This window comes from Melopsittacus undulatus, chromosome Z (assembly GCF_012275295.1).
Source record: "Melopsittacus undulatus isolate bMelUnd1 chromosome Z, bMelUnd1.mat.Z, whole genome shotgun sequence".
Classification (NCBI taxonomy): domain Eukaryota; kingdom Metazoa; phylum Chordata; class Aves; order Psittaciformes; family Psittaculidae; genus Melopsittacus; species Melopsittacus undulatus.
This window is the reverse complement of record NC_047557.1, coordinates 100,753,380-100,770,572: the sequence shown is the minus strand read 5'-3', so window position 1 is coordinate 100,770,572 and position 17,193 is coordinate 100,753,380. Positions and strand designations below refer to the sequence as shown.

At 38.8% G+C, this 17,193-nt stretch overlaps 1 protein-coding gene across 2 annotated transcripts in view; it reads right to left on the bottom strand.

Annotated features, from left to right (window-relative positions):
- Nucleotides 1-17,193, bottom strand: part of BANP (BTG3 associated nuclear protein) — a 152,803-nt gene that overhangs the window by 110,926 nt on the left and 24,684 nt on the right. For both annotated transcript variants that reach the window (XM_034073136.1, XM_034073137.1), the window contains exons 5-6: nt 3,117-3,239; nt 2,079-2,254 (exon numbers count right to left, since the gene is read on the bottom strand). In XM_034073136.1, coding sequence (XP_033929027.1) covers nt 2,079-2,254; nt 3,117-3,239 — 299 coding nt within the window. The remainder of the gene's footprint in view (nt 1-2,078; nt 2,255-3,116; nt 3,240-17,193) is intronic.

Sequence of the window (17,193 nt, the reverse complement as noted above, 5' to 3'; positions counted from 1 at the left end):
TTTCAGTGAGTAAGAGCTGAAGCCTGCTATTATCAGCCCCTCATATTTTACAATCAATCAAGATTCCTTTGAGAAATTCAGTCACTCAGAATTCTTTCAGACTATGAAAGCAAGCTGATGGGTGCTGTAACTTTTGCCTTTTAATGCTGAAGAAAACGAGCCTGCACAACAGACCTATTCTTCATCACTTCCTTTATTAATAATTTACTTTCTGCAACATATTGCAGGCTAGTTTGCTTAGCATTCCTTCTGTGCAAGCAGTCCTCTCATCTTCTTGAGGGCAAGAAGAGGTAGGCGTGGGGGATTACTAATCTGATTCTCAAAGCATTCATCAATCTCAGAGATTTTTAATGGATGAGTGTTCTAAAGGTCTGATGGAAATCAGATCTGAAGACAATAATGGATCACCTGTTTCCTCAAAATTTACATATACAACAACAGCACAGAAGGCCAACATCACATTTGTCTGTGCAAATCTGTGTCAAATAACCAAGCCAAAAAGGACATTATACAACAAATACCTTCCTCATACTAGAAACTTTGTTCCTGGCAGAGCTGACAAAGCTGTATGAAATATTAGCAGGTTTCAAAACCAGCATGTTTTATATGTATTCTCACATGAAAATATCAGCACTATCTGCAATCCAATCTGTATTTTTTGAGAGGAGGTCCCCAGCCTCAGTCTCCTTTAATACCTCATTGATCCAAAATTAAATGCCCTTCAGAAGTAACTCTATCTCACCACATACAAACAAGACAGAACCTAAAAGCTCTTTACTATATGTGTATGATGCATGTGAATCCATAAAGGTCAAAGTATCCTAGGCTTGGATGCCCTAGAGCAACGTTTTCAGAAACAATCTTTGGTGCATGAGACTTTGAGTAGACTGCCTTCCCCAGTTTTTTAAGCATTGAAGTTTTAAAGTATCCCATTGATTATTTTTAGTCAGTTCTGAAATCTTTACATGCACTTTTAAGTGTTCTGTTGCAGGCTATCTTGAACTAATCCCTGTCACTAATTTTATCCTAAACTGCTCACACCCATCATGCTTTTTCCAGAGGCCAGAGATTATGCAGAAGAAAAAGAAACTTAATCACTCCTAAAATAGAGTCCTTCCATTTCAATGTTAGAGATCAAAAAGAGACGCTGGATTTACCTCTTAAGTAGAAAGGTAACCTCTTACGTACATTTCCCTGCAATAACTTCCTGGGGTAACCTACTCCTCTCTGGTACATGAATGTAAATATGAACTACCATATCCAGAATAACACGTAAGTGAATATTGAATAAATATGTTTTTGATTTAGTAATTCCCCTAATTACTTTTAAAGTCTAGGCTTCAAAATTACATCTATATAAGAAAAAAAAATAACCAACACTTTCAAACTGATCATAAAACAACTTATCACATCCTGTTTTCACCTGAAAGTCAGTGTCCCATGCATCATGTTCATGGTTAAACTTTAGCAAACTAACATTCATTTTGAAATCTCCAAACCATATAAAATACAGAATATAAGGCTAATCTAAAATTTATATTTCACTATATTTGATTTTAGTCTCTATGAGATCTAAACAATTTGCAGAAAACTGACACTACACACTATCCTGCTAACACTGTTTTTAAGATGGATTTCCTCATAAAAAATGTTTACTATTGCTAAAACAACTATTTTACATTCATAAAAATTACACAAGTGGACTACCATAGTAAATAACTGGAAGAAATGGTACCAGTAGATTTTATTTCCCAGAGAAGGCATTTATTTTCCTGACACAATATTTCAGCTTGGTGACAGGAAACCCTGCAGGTTGCATCTGTTAATTTAGAGGGTTTAAAGTATAAAGCTACACTGCTACACTGGGGACTACCTTTTACAAGTAATTTAAATTAGCTCTTCTGCCTGCAAAAATGAAACAATCAAATGACTCATTCAGATTGATTCCCTCCTATCTGATGCTTGTTGTGCTGCCTATCAATTCCACGTTGGAGCTGTGATATGACCTCTGAAGCTTCCCGTTCATTCCACCACCACACTTACTCTGCTCAAGTAGCCTTACAGTTAGATGAGCGTACCTTCAGAGTTCAGCGTAATAAGGGTGACGTTGTTTCCAATACTTTGGCTTCCTATTTGTCCGCTGTTGGAAACTGAATCACTGGCCTCAGAGCCACTCTCTCCATCTTCATTGTGACTGTCGTCATGCCCAGGAACTTTCACCACTATGGTGTTCTGCCTACGTCCAGGAACAGCGCTATGGAAAAGAAAAGTAGATAACTGGGAAAAACACAATCTCCTTCTTTAGGAATAGCATCATTGTGAGGGAATTGAAAACACTGACAAGACTATATATATTATAAAAGTATACTCCTTTAAACAACCCTACTCCTGTTCATAACTCAAGTTATAATCTTACTCTACTGTTTATACATCCATGCCAAATGCTCATCTTTAATTTCTCTGTAGGATCCACTTGGGATGCAAAAAAGTTATAGCAGCACAGGCACACACTAACATATGCATTCAAAACACAGACTAATCTCTGTTGGTTTAGGTTTTCTTTGCTATCCAGCAAAATAAAACGGAAAGAAAACTGCAGAAGAAAAAAAGTTTTAGATACACTTTCTAAATTTGCAACAATGGAAAAGTCTAGACCCAATGTGCAAACAAAACAAAACAAAAATATTATTTAAGAATATTTTCTACCAAGAATCTCCAGTTCCACTTTATTTAAAATTTGCTTTAGACAGTATAAATTCTAACAAGTCTTCCTGGGTGGCTGCATATTCCTTCTTCAGCTGGTTAAACACAGGATCTTGGCACGTTCCTGTGTGATTATGCATCCATGTAAAACACATGGAGCTGTGGACACTCTTTCTTTCAACTAACATTGAACTAATCCTACATCCTCCAAGATACTCTCACCCCATTAAGAGTGAAGCATTGCTTTATATATAGGCAGAACTGTCCGCCTGGTAAAACATTCAGGTACCAGTTCCATGTCACCCCCTATACTATCACCTAGAACATTCCTTGTTTTCTCTTCAAGATGCTGCAGAGACTTGATCTGTCAAAGGAGGGAATGAAGGGGAAGGATTCCCGTAACCGTTACTAACTTGCTAAGGATATTTTCCAGAGAATCCGCTGCTCTGCTCAGGGGCTCTTCCTGCCCAACCATCTTGGCTACAATTGAATTCTGCCGGTCATTGTTCAGTATTACTGTTGTCTGAGGGACAACACTACAAGACAAAAATCAGAGAGGAAAATGGAATGTAAAGGAGCAGATCTTATAAATAATACATTAACAGTCTTATGGTTTAAATAGTCTACTTGGAAGCAGAAACTGCCTTTATGCCTTGCTCTTTCTCCCAGCATCGCAGTTCTGTATCAAATGCTAACACTGGTAATCCATCGCATTTGACATCTGTACCATTTCAAGTACTCAGCTTTTTCAGAGGACACACAGCTTCAACAGAATTATATAGAAGTCTACCACTCCTGGCAAAGCAGTAAGGAATTCATCAACTCAAGATATACAGGAAAAAGTCTGTAAATCACTGCTCCAAAGAGCCACCAGATTTTTGCTTTGAAAAGTCTGAGTGTGGGCATTTTCAGAGATCTTACATGGTAATGCACCATTTGAGTAGGATAATTCTTAGGGAAAACAACATAAAAGTGTTTATTGTGAAATGGGATGATGAGCTTAGTTAAAAAGCATGCATTGTCTTGAAGGGCTGGGGGCTTGTGGAGGGCAGGGAGACAACAGAAACACTAAGTGCATCAAAAGAGAACAGGGACAGACTGCAGCTTCAAATAATGACAAGACTGGACTAATTCTTGTGTGCATTTAATATGCAAAAAACCAAATATTTAAAACAGAAAACCTTTTAGCTTGTGAGAAACCAGAAAGCCTTCACAAGCACTTACAATGTAAAAGAAAATTACTAGACAAAAGTTGTACAGAAAAAAACACATTAGATCTACATTATAATACAAAAGTAAATACGAGAGCTAATTGGTCCTGGCATGCAGCTTATAATTTGATTTACTTTCACAGATTATAAACATTATTCCCACACCATTACTCAGTATTCTAAGACATGGTTTTGATACTTAAGACTGTTTCCGTTGTACTCATGATAAACTTAAGGAGAGAACTTAGAAGAAAGCCTTCTCTGTCTCTAAATCACACATTTTCTTCTTTCTCTCTGCTTCCCACAATAAATAGCCCACTATTGCTTTTACTGTCCAACATCTCAAATATGACTGATGGATATTTATTTTTCCTAACTGTATCTCTTAACTAATTGTTGAAACACACAAATCTGATGACAGCAACTGTTTATTTCAGCTGTAAGAGACTGCCTCATTGCAGTGTCTACTTAAGACTTCAGGTGCTACAATACCCATTGGTAAGACCTAAATAAAAGATAGGAAACTGCCCTAAGAGCTAAGGATAAACGAATCAACTCTGGCACAGATAAAGTGGTTGACAACAGGTCAAAACTTGTTTGCCAACAGGTTTTTTGGATACAAAAAGCCCAAGGGCTACCTTCCTTTCACAATAACTGCATCTGGTGCTAGCAACAAATGGAATTCCTCATGGGCTGCCAAGGATCAGGTGGACTACAAACCTTGAGATGCTCTAGAAGATGTTTGTCTTATCATAGATGCGTGCTGACTGTGCTATAGCTTTCCATCTGTATGTGAATTTCAGTTCATATTAAGCAATAAATGGGGAGGTTCTGTTAGGTTTTTTCAGCTGCTGTCTAGAGTCTAGTGGTTTATGATGCTTTCATAGTCACCTTTTCAGAAGTTTCTCCATTAACAAGGGGAAAAAAACCTACACTTTCTTTATTGAAAAGAAAAAAGGCAACTTCTGTCTCTTTTCTCAATGTCAGCACCAAACATTTCAAAACAAAAATGCCCCACACCAAATACTTGACAGATGCAATACTTCACAGTGGTAATGCTGGCAGTCCCCCCAGTCTAGCATCAATATTATGTGTTCCTGTTACATATCCCAAATTGTCCACATAGCCACATTTGAAGTTTTCACAGGCTGGTTTAAAGTGTTCAAGAATTTTACACTTCCTTTTAGACACTGTTCTTTATCACCATCTTTCCTGAAATCACTTCTGAATGCCTGTTTAAAATGTCACTTACCAAAGCTTATTTTTAATGAACACTCTGAATAATTAATTTCAGCTGTAGAGATAAATGCAATAAAATTACATTTATAAAAGTCCTTAGGATTTTACTCATATTAACTTTATATTTGGAAAAGAGAGACTTAGCACTAAAAATTGGCATAAAATAAGGAAGAAGTTGTGGGAGTTACCCTCTGGGGTTTTCTTTAGGAATATTCATTTTTAAGGAAGGCAATCTAGAGAGTGAACTGGATTTAATTTAAGCAAATTTAGAATAAGGAAATGCTTTTATATAGCCCACCAGCACAGAGTCATCCCCTCTTCAAAGCACCAGTGTATGTTCAAGCTTGCTTACTTTAATGCATAAACATTTTTTATGATTTATCCTTAAACAAACACCCAGAAAAACAGTGGCTCCTCTCCAAGAATTAACTTTTCCCAGTTAGTAGAGTGGATTATTGACAAGAAAAATCCACCTGCAGTTGTTCTGGGAGGAGACACTAACTAAACATTTCATTTTACTGACACATGTTTTCCTGGTTATACAGCACAAAGGCAAAACCAGACACCACATACACAAAGAAAACTTCTGCAACAAGCCACAGCTACCACCAAATTGTCCACCAATTGTTTTACATGTGGAAAGGAACTGTTCTCAAGTTGGAAGGAATCAAAGAACCCATAAAGCAGTTTGGAGGAAAAACAAAAGTCACATGAAAGCACAGTGGTAGAGGACAGCTAGAATAATTGGGAATGTTCAACACTACTCAACAAATCTACAACCACCAATTAACCTTTCTCTGTGATTTGTCTTAGACTGAAATAAGTGGAGTTTCTTGTTTATTACCAGGAATCATTAGTGCTGTATAAGAGTATCTGTATCTACTAACACAAAGACTCCAGTAAAACTCTATTCTTTTTCACTCATAAAGAATAAATTATTTATGTTTTATGCTTAACTCCTAAAGAATGATGCTTTCAAAAGCAATTAGCGTGACATGAATGAGGTAACCTTTCAATTCAAATCACCATAAATGTTAACCAAGGACCTACAATTCTGGTCCATGATACACATGGAACAAGAATGGCAACAGAATTTGCTGACAAATTCTGACAATGAGGCATCACGAGGCAGAAATTTTTCAGAGCTGATGCTGTGAAACTTGAGCAGTTACTTATCTGGAAGAAAATAACAATTGGGACTAATACAAAAAGGTTCCACTATGCTTGAAAAAGGAGAATTTCACAAGATTTTCTTAGGCTCCAACTTGTACACAGGAGAAGTGGATATCCACAAGATTCCCTGCAGATATGGGAATATGCTTCCTGTTAAATTTCTTGTGAGCTGTTCTATCCTCTGTTTTTAGATTATTTATTTTAGAGACAACAAGAAATCCAGTGACCATAGAATCATAGAATAGTTTGGGTTGGAAAGGACCTTAAGATCATCCAATTCCAACCCCCCTGCCATGGGCAGGAACACCTCACACTAAACCATGGCACCCAAGGCTCTGTTCAACCTGGCCTTGAACACCACCAGGGATGGAGCATTCACAGCTTCCCTGGGCAACCCATTCCAGTGCCTCACCACCCTCACAGTAAAGAACTTCTTCTTTATATCTAACCTGAACCTCCTCTGTTTAAGTTTTAACCCATTACCCCTTGTCCTATCACTGCAGTCCCTAATGAAGAGTCCCTCCCCAGCATCCCTGTAGCCCCCTTAAGATACTGGAAGGCTGCTCTGAGGTCTCCACGCAGCCTTCTCTTCTCCAGGCTGAACAGCCCCAACTTCTCAGCCTGTCTCCATATGGGAGCTGCTCCAGCCCCTGATCATCCTCGTGGCCTCCTCTGGACTTGTTCCAACAGTTCCATGTCCTTTTTATGTTGATATACATGTTACTATACATATATGTTAATATACATGAAATTAAATAAGAAATTCTATGGAAAGCCAAAATATTGGGCTAACCTGACAAAAATCTGGAGGAAATCATTAAAAATTATTTCAGCCTTGCTCACCCTCATACTAGATTATTCTGGGGTTTTTTTCAGTCTGTATATCTCATATTGGTGATGAATTTACTTTAATCATTATGTATGTACAAAAATACAGAAAACAAATTACAAAAGAGGAAAGCTTCTGATATTCACTCTGATCCCAAGTGAAGCAATTCTTCCTATGAGTGCTGCCAGTACTATACTCATGGAGAAGATGGAAAGAAAACATTAAGAAGGGTCAGGGGGAGTGCTTCAGAAACCCTGTGTTGCTGCACAGGCTTCAGGACTTTCCATTTGTGTTCACGTGCTCCTTTCCCCATAAGCATTAGAACTTGGAGAGACTCATCCTGCAATTTTCCTATTCTTGGACATAACTCAGTGAAAAATTCAAAATGTATGCAACTTACAGATAATATTATATTCTGGGAAATATTTTTGAATGCAGTTTACCAAATACTCTGTTAACTTAGAGGTGAAAGTATTTTTAGACAAAATAAGCATATCAGATAACGATTTTCAAGTGTACAAATTTAGCCTCTGCCTTTTCTCTTTTTTTTTATATATAAAAGGACATTCTGCATTTTGCAAAAGCAAATTGCTGCCAAAGATAGTTTTCAGTATGGAAATGTGTGAGTCATAGATACGATCATTAGTCTTAGCTGTTGGTTTTTCATGGCCAACAACCTGTCAATCACACAGAATGCACCCAATGACATAAAAGAGCTTTTGGCAATACCAGGACCATCATCTCCTCCTCTTCCCATACGAGGTTTTCATTTAGAAAGAGAAAAATAAAGAATAAGGAACTGACATTTCTATCTTCCACAAGGTATAAGATGAAAAATGTTTCTCTAAACCAATGAAAATGACTTGTGATGAAAATCAGACCAAAGTTTTCAAACACAAAGTGCTCTATTTAGATCATTTCTGACCCTCCTTTGAACATATGATCTCGCAAGCAGGTAACTAAGAACTCAGCTTTGAGACTCTGAACTAGCCACAGCCACACAAACTGCTGTTTCCTGGCCATATAATACCTTGTGGTCACTCCAACGCTCACATAGCCAGTGCTGCTTATGTGGAGGCACGACTGCTGAGGATAACATTGTCCCATCCTCTAGTGTACATCTCAGAAGGAGATACAGAAAAAGAGGGGATCAGGAAGGCTGGAGCTGGAGTTAGCACTGGCAGACTGCTCGTTCTGAAGCTCTCCAGCCAAACACTGCCTTAAGGAAAGCAAGTCTGGGAAAGAGAACTTGAATTCTCACATCTTCCAGTTTACTGCTGCGGGGTGGAATATGAAGACTTAAGTGTATATAGTTAATGGGGGGGGGGTGTCTTGAGGAATATTTCAATTAGCCTTGCCATGAGGAAAATCTACATGTTTTTCAAATTACACAGAAAAAAATACCATTTTAGAAGTGAGTCGTTATCCTTACTTTCTTTTTTATCTTTCACTAACACTCATGTTCATCTGTAACACCAAACACTCTTTCTCTTTCCATGACCATTTAGGGAGATAATGCTAAATGCTTCTTCCTCTTGATGACCACCTGCTTCCTTTGCCTTCTGCACACACAGTTAAGATTCCGTATCCAAACAGGAATGAGAACACTGACTTATGAATTTACACTATGGTACGCATGAACAAAACCACAAACTGGCAAAGCATGCACAAAATTACACTGGATTTATGTCAAAAAACAATGAATGCAGCTCCTCACCACCCAGGACAGAGCAAACTCGCCAACAATCAGATGATTCACCAAGATGCAGACCAGTGGAACACCTGCTGTAAGGTAGGGACCTGTATGGGCACTTGAACAGTTAAAATTTTAACATCCCTAAACTGCATTCACCCAGTCAATTGCCAGAAAAGCAGCAGTATTATCCATCATTTTCAGTGAGAATTCAGCCATCAAAAATTATCTTTGGATTCTTTGCATCTGGAACATCACGTAAGAGCAGACGTTATAAAGACAGCACTAATGTTTAGATCCTGTGAAACGACAAGCCAAAGTACACCAGCCGTCACTAAAGAGATTCATGGATGTGAAAACTGAGAAAGCTGTAATCAATTTATAATAAAGATAAAGCAAATGCAGCATTTATTAAAACATACTGTTAACAGCTTAAAAACATTTAACATCAAATTTTCAGCTCAAATAAGTAAGAGTCAGACATTTTCCAAGTCACAAAATACATTTATATGGAGTTTGTTGTATACAGCCTCACCCAGAGAGCGCCTCTGAATTGGCTGACAATCAAAGACATGAATCACTAGCTTTAAGACCTATTTTATCAACCAATTTTAAAACCTGTTAACTTCTGTTGTGGATTATTCTGCTCTGAGAAAAGCTAAACAAACCTGTACAAACAATCAAGTGTAGTCATCCACAAATGAGAACACCCATTTCCAACTAGTTCAACAACTAACCAACAGTCAGGCTATGAGGGCCCAGAAGAACCTACCACTTAGAACAAGGGGGTTCCTTTAGGGATCTTACAATATAGGTATGCAAGCAACTGGATATCATTTCTGGTGGAGTTTGTGGGAGGTTTGCTCTGTTTGGGTTTATTTTTTAAGGTGAAAAAAACAAAGGGGGGGGGCAGGGAAAGAGAACCCACAATAATTTCTTTTTATTTTACTTCAAACTCAACTGAAGCTACATCAGAGATCAATGCACAATGAACCTTTTGGCCTCAGCAGATATACAACAACATCAAAACCAGTACATCCAGCCCACATGGAAACAACAACTAGAACTGAAACATACTGCTAACAAATGTCATTGATTATTAGCCTTTGATTATGAACAAGAAATGAACAGACCATGACTTATAAACAGGTACTCTACTTTGAAAGGTGCAGAGGCACCCATCTGTTGGCCTGACCCAGTCTCAAGGGAGGTGTGCAGTCCACCAGAGGCTCAGATGAGGGACGTTTCAGAAAGGCTGTTTGGTCTAGTAAGGCCCACTGACTATTACCCACTTCTAGTCATCCATGTGGGTGCTAGTGATATAGATAGCAGTAGCCCAGGGTACATAAGGAAGGACTCCAGAGCCCTGGGAGAGGTGGTCAGGGGCTCTGGAGCTCAAACTGTCATTTCATCAATTCTCCAGAATAAAGGGGAGGACCTTAAAAAGGCTACAAGGATTGGCCAGGTTAATAAATGGTTAGAACAGTGGTTCCACAGTAAGGGGTTGGGTATTTAGACCATGGGACTCAATCTGGGAGGCCAGGTCTACTGGAGGCTGGTGGAGCTGGTCTGAAAATGAAGGGAAAGAATGGTTTTTGTAGGAGGCTTCTCAGGCTGGTCAAGGAAGCTTTAAACTAGATGTATTGGAGGAGGAGGGCATCATTCCATCCCAGCACTCCCAGTCAGTTGCCAGCACTCGGAGCTCGGAGCTGCAGTGTGCCCTCACAGCACAGAACCATGTGCTGGGTTGCATCAAAAGGAAGACAGGCTGAGAAAGTTGGGGCTGTTCAGCCTGGAGAAAAGAAGCTGTGTGGAGACCTCATAGCAGCCTTCCAGTATCTGAAGAGGGCTACAAGGATGCTGGAGAGGGACTCTTCACTAGGGACTGTAGTGACAGGACAAGGGGTAATGGGTTAAAACTTAAACAGGGGAAGTTTAAATTGGATGTAAGAAGTTCATTATTGTGAGGGTGGTGAGGTACTGGAATGGGTTGCCCAGGGAAGCTTTGAATGCTCCATCCCTGGCTGTATTCAAGGCCAGGTTGGACAGAGCCTTGGGTGACATGGTTTAGTGTGAGGTGTCCCTGCCCATGGCAGGGCAGATGGAACCTGATGATCGTGAGGTCCTTTCCAACCTTAACTATTCTCTGATTCTAAATATAAGCATTTTTAAAGATAAATGTAAGATTAAATAGATACAGGTAATACAACAGCAAAGATTTTTTTTCAGACAGTACAGAACAAATTAACAGTTGTTACCCTTCTTTGAGCCTTAACTTCCTAGTAGTAGTAGTAGTAATGCAGCATACTGGAGACTGAATTAAACATGAAATGCAAAAGGCTGATCTGTAAGGGATATGCAGGCTTCACTGATCTTGAACACAGTTACTATGAGTGATCTACCGCAGCCTTAGTACTAAAATAGGAATTGCTATGTTTAAAAAACACTGTATGAAAAAAAGTGAAGACTTTGAACCCTCTATTATACAATTAGTTACTTCTAGATTTATTTTCCAAATTTTCTTACAATGTAAGTCAGCATAAGCCTCACTTATGTAGCAGTAGATGTTTGGGGATGAAGGAAGCAGTGTTATAGACTGGCTCTCAAGACATGAGTTGACTGAAGCCTTGATGGTCACCAAATAACAGCAAACTGTAAAGAAAGACATTAGGGCTCTGCAGGCAGAACTCAAACACACAATTCTCATAGAGCAGATTTGTAAATAACTTCCATCATCTACCTCTGTTCTCTTGCTTTTCACAGTTACCCAACCACTCTTGCCACCACATACACATTTTTATAGACAGGCGAAGGATGCTGCTACTCTGAGAGCTGGTACTGAATCTTTAATTTCCATATACCCTGAAGGGATATTGAAGAAATACCGCTCTTGACTTTTCACAAAGAATACAATTTTAAAAGTTATTAGGAGCAGATTTCCTGTCTCATACTCCACCCTTCAATATGGAACAAAGCTAAAGATATGCAAAAAAGTACAGTTCCACGAAAAGGAAAAATTCTGTTTGGAAAGACATTCAGATTCCAAACAGTGTGTTTTTTACGTTTGGAAATGTATCAGTTAAATAGCATCTCTTGCCAAATAAAGCAGATGGAAGACTGGCTCTCTGCCATCTCACCAACCTTGCCGAGACCTTGCTAGATGTTGGGCTGTTTCATTCTTTTGAAGCTGTATATTCATCTATAGCTCCTTCCCACCTTGCTTAAAGTAAGACTAGGACTCTCCAAAACCACTGTAGATTATTGCTTTTAAAACTATACTACTACGTACTATTTTCAATGAGTAGCAAGACCAGTTGATTTCACAACTGTTAAAAATACTGGTACTTCAGTCTGGTGTAAACTGGTATGCAAATTACTTTGAAATGCAACTTAAAGTTCTGTCCTTTCCAGAGGAAAATGAAATCTTCCCCCCTTTAATTACAAACTCATTAGCTGCTCTCCTCTTCATTCATTCGTTTTACTCAGAATTTCGTTGTATTCAGAATTAAACGACAGGAAAAGTTTCCAGGGAGTGCTCTTTCTGCTGCATTTTCAAGCTCCAAATAATCTCCAGAGACTATAACATTAGAAGATTTAAATTCTCAAAACTGGAATCCAAATGAATATATAAGGCTTTTCTGCCCCCTTCTGTTTATTATATGCTCGATAAATTACTTCTTGAAATACAGAGTATGTAACATGCTTCCACAATCCAGTGCACTGATACAAATATAGTAAGATTTTTAGGCTTTCACTAAAATATAATCCTACTAACAATTTTCAGACATTTTACAACATTCATGAGGTAAAAACTGTCCACTTCCATTAAACATAATAATTCTTTTCCATTGTTATTTAGGCAAAAGGAAAAGCATAAGCCATATGAAGGCACTTATCCTGAATCAAATCTCCGGTCATATACCCTTTACATTTATTTTTTGAATGCAATAGCTGGCTATGCTCACAGAACCACAGAAAAAGAGCCAATGTTCTGTTTTCCCCAGAATTCATCTAATATGACCCTTATAGGTTTTGGCAAGGGAGCAGGTTAACCCGCATTTTAATACTACTATAATTGGGTTTAAATGTTCTCAGACACTAATTACAATAGTAAATGCCACCCCTAACATATAAAACGGAAAGCCTTTTTGATCCCCATGTATGCCTCCTTTTCATTCTCAGATACCCTTACAAATAAAGGATGTGGATTTCTAAAATGTCTTGGCACAAGGGGCAAATTCTGTGCACATTCAGTTCTCTTGTTTCCTAGCTCACTATAGTGAATAGCAATACACTGCGCCACAAGGGACTTCATACAACTGCCCTTCTGCTTTTGTGCTGTGGCTTTCACATAGGTTTTTTTCTTTACAGAATGAGAATAAAAGGATTCACTGAAGCCTGAGACACAGAACAAAGTCCCTGTGTATTAGCTAAGTAGGAATAAACTGTTTACCCACGTGTGGTTCAGAGCAAGCACAAGTTACTTCCGACGCTTTAAGCCTCCTAAGTTAAAGGATTTCACACTTGCCATGGGTTAAGAGTAGCAGATGGGAAAATTTACTGTCCAATTACCTGGCAAACGGGGAAAAAAAATCGGCCTTGTGACACATTACAAAACCAAATCCTCTGAAGAAGAGAGTTTATTACCTAAGACTTTCTTTTCAGTGCATACTGCTGAATATCTTAGCTAGCATTATATATAAGAATTCAAAGCTGTGTCTCTCCAAAAGACTTTGAGTGTTAAGCCTCGCAGGCACATTTTAAACAGCACCACAATTAAAAAGATCCAAGCCACGTATTATGCATTTATGTCTCAGACGTAAGTTATCAGCTGCTACTTGCTAGGCTCTCATTTGAATCACTAGAATATTATAAACAACATTTCATCAGAAACCATTAACCTAAGAAAACTGAGCTTGGAAGAATGAATCAACACAGTTCAAATCTTGGTCAGTCTGAAAAGGTTTGCAGAGTTCCATCCCATACATGCATGAATTATTGAACTCTCCAAAACACAGATGAAGTATTAGTACTACATTGTCTTTTTAATTCCATAACTGACCTTGCACTCTCAACCTAAATGCTATCTGGACATTATACATTGTTTCTGAATTTATCAACAACAAATTACTAAACACTTGGCTCCTCAATATCTTAGTGCAACAATAATGGAATGTGAAATTCCAATGAGAACACTGCTGTACAAATTACTTAAATCCAAGATGCCGTTTCTCCTTAGTCCTGTGTGAATTTTAACTCCCAGTAGTGAAGGGAGTAAGCATAAAATCTCACAAACTGATGGTTTGTAACAAAAAAACCTTCACTTGCTGATGATCTGCAACAAAAACTCCATACAGAAAACCAACAGGGCAAGCTTCATTTCAATAGATTTAAGTCTCTACCAAAAAAATCCATAAAAGTCCAAAGCAAGAATTACCACCGTTTACAGAACTGCTGCTGTGGATCTTGCATGGTATACAGCAAAAAAAGAACCCAATAAGATCAGTCATGAGAGTTCTTAAACTAATTTCAGTATCAAGTTGTAGTGATCCTAATTATAATGAATCACAGACATCCATTTAATCTGCAGCAGGTACTTCTCCACAAAACATGTGTTTCAATACAGGTAAAACAAAAAGATGTATACTGGTAGTCTTACTGTTATGCAGGACCAGAATCGGTCTCAAGATGTTGAGGCTGACAAGTTCTTCTGACAAATTAAGGGACTTTGGAAAGCATTTTCATGTTTTTGGGGAATCAAAGATGTCAAGATTGGGGTGTTGGGTTTTTTTTGCACCACAGCCAAAGAAACTATCTCTATGCAGGATAATGAAAGAGCAGCTGACAAATGGTTCCTTTATTTGATTAGTGCAGTTTCATAAACTGTATTTTTGAATGCAAGACAGAACCATAATTTTCAGATAAACATGTCTACTATACATCAAGAAGGTATTTGGGTTTTTCACCTATCTACTTACTTAATTCAAGCCACACAATTTTTCCAGACTAAAATACTGCTCATCACTACCTGGTACTATAAGGTCATAGTAGCTAACTTCCTTTAAGAAAGCCATATAAAGCATACTGCACACACTCAACTTGAGAGTGTGCAAGTGTGTATGTTTTCATAAACAAATGCATATGAAACACATCCCTTTATCAGCTGCTTTGCACTGAACTTAAGAAAAAGGAAACAAGCAAAAACCCAGCAGCAGACAGAAGAACTGAAAACAGAAGCAGGTTTGATTGCACCCTCAGGAAGTTTGCTGATGACACCAAGCTGTGTGGTTCAGTTGATAGGCTGGAGGGAAGGAATGCCATCCAGAGGGACCTTGACATGCTTGTGTGGTGGGCTGATGCCAACCTCATGAAGTTTAACCATGACAAGTGCAAAGTCCTACACCTGGGTTGGAGCAATCCCAGGCACAGCTACAGGTTGGGCAGAGAAGAGATTCAGAGCAGCCCTGCAGAGAAGGACTTGGGGGTGTTGGTCGATGACAAAATGAACATGAGCCAGCTTCAGTGTGTGCTCACAGCCCAGAAAGCAACTGTATCCTGGGCTGCATCAAAAGGAGCGTGAGCAGCAGGTCGAAGGAGGTGATCCTGCCCCTCTGCTCTGCTCTGGTGAGACCTCACTTGGAGCATTGTGTGCAGTTCTGGTGTCCTCAACATAAAAAGGACATGGAACTGTTAGAACAAGTCCAGAGGAGGCCACGAGGATGATCAGGGGACTGGAGCACCTCCTGTATGAAGACAGGGTGAGCAGTTGGGGCTGTTCAGCCTGGAGAAGAGAAGGCTGCATGGAGACCTCAGAGCAGCCTTCCAGTATCTGAAGGGGGCCTATAGGGATGCTGGGGAGGGACTATTCATTAGGGACTGTAGTGATAGGACAAGGTGGAATGGGTTCAAACTTAAACTGGGGAAGTTTAGATTGGATATAAGGAAGAAGTTCCTTACTGTGAGGGTGGTGAGGCACTAGAACAGGCTACTCAAGGAAGTGGTAAAAGCTCCATCCCTGGCAGTGTTCAAAGCCAGCTTGGTCAGAGCCTTGGGCTATATGGTCTAGTGGAAGGTGTCCCTTCCCATTGCAGGAGTTCAAACTTAAGGTCCTTTCCAATCCAAACCATTCTCTAATTCTATAAAAACAGAAGCCAGAAAAGGCACTGAAATTGACAGCACTCTTGGCCAGTCAATGCAATTATGAATGGCAGCTCAAATTCTCCTTCCCTTAGCTAAACTTCCACTTTACCAGTAACCTTTTATCCACGTATCAAATTTTTGCTTATATTTGTGCTCTTTAAGAAACTTTGGATTCTGTGCAAAAAAATTAAATTCATAAAAAGGGGCAAAAACTTCTAAAGTCACAAAGTTTTAATTATATTCTTTAACTTTTGTTAATATTGACTTTGTTCCCTCATTGTGAGTGTGCTCAAAATGAACACAGTGAAAGCAGATCACAGACAATTGTGCCATTTTCCTTCAGCCCGCTCCATACCCAGACATAAACAGACTGGACTTGCATGAAAGAGCTATTCACACCAGGACAGCACAATCATCCTCAATTCTTCATGAAAACAAACCCATTAAACAGAACAGATTTGTTAAACAGAAACTACAGACATGACACTTGGACTGGCAATTTAAAATAAATGTTTGCACACTGCACCATAGACTGATGACAGAAAGTGACTGGAAAGGTTATGAGTTTATTGATGCCCCAGGGTCCAGTCCAAAACAATGATGAAAATTCATCTGTGGTTTTGTTAGCCACTCCCAGGCTTGAAGGTCTGCACTAAGGCATTGCTGCATGAGGCCCCAGAAAGATGCTCACCCACAAGATGTACTGAAGGATAAATAAACCTGGCTTGCTTATAGAAAGGAGAAAGAATGTCTCAAAACCTGATGAACTCCAAAGCTGCTCCAAACAAAACCTTTATAATACATTCTGATTAACACCCCAAATCACTGACATCTTGCTAAGTTGCCTGCTGGGTTGTCCTGGGGACTGGATCTGCTTCCAGGGAAATATTTTTTCAGGCCTAAAGTTCAATGCATGAGCTCAGGCTCACAGCAGGCAGAGTAATGTACCTGCAACTTGAAAATAAACCATGTACCATACATCTTTCAGGATACTGTATTCCTCAATACATGCATTGTTTTAAACTGTCTACTCAAAAAATACATCTTCCTGTAAATTGAGGGTCTTCAGACATCTCAGTTTCAGTTAAAGACAGAAAGAATACCCAAGGTTTATAATGCTAATTTATCTATTAATGTATTAATAAAAAGGAAAGAAAAATACCTATAGATAAAACTTGGATAGTTGTTTGTATCAATTAATGAGT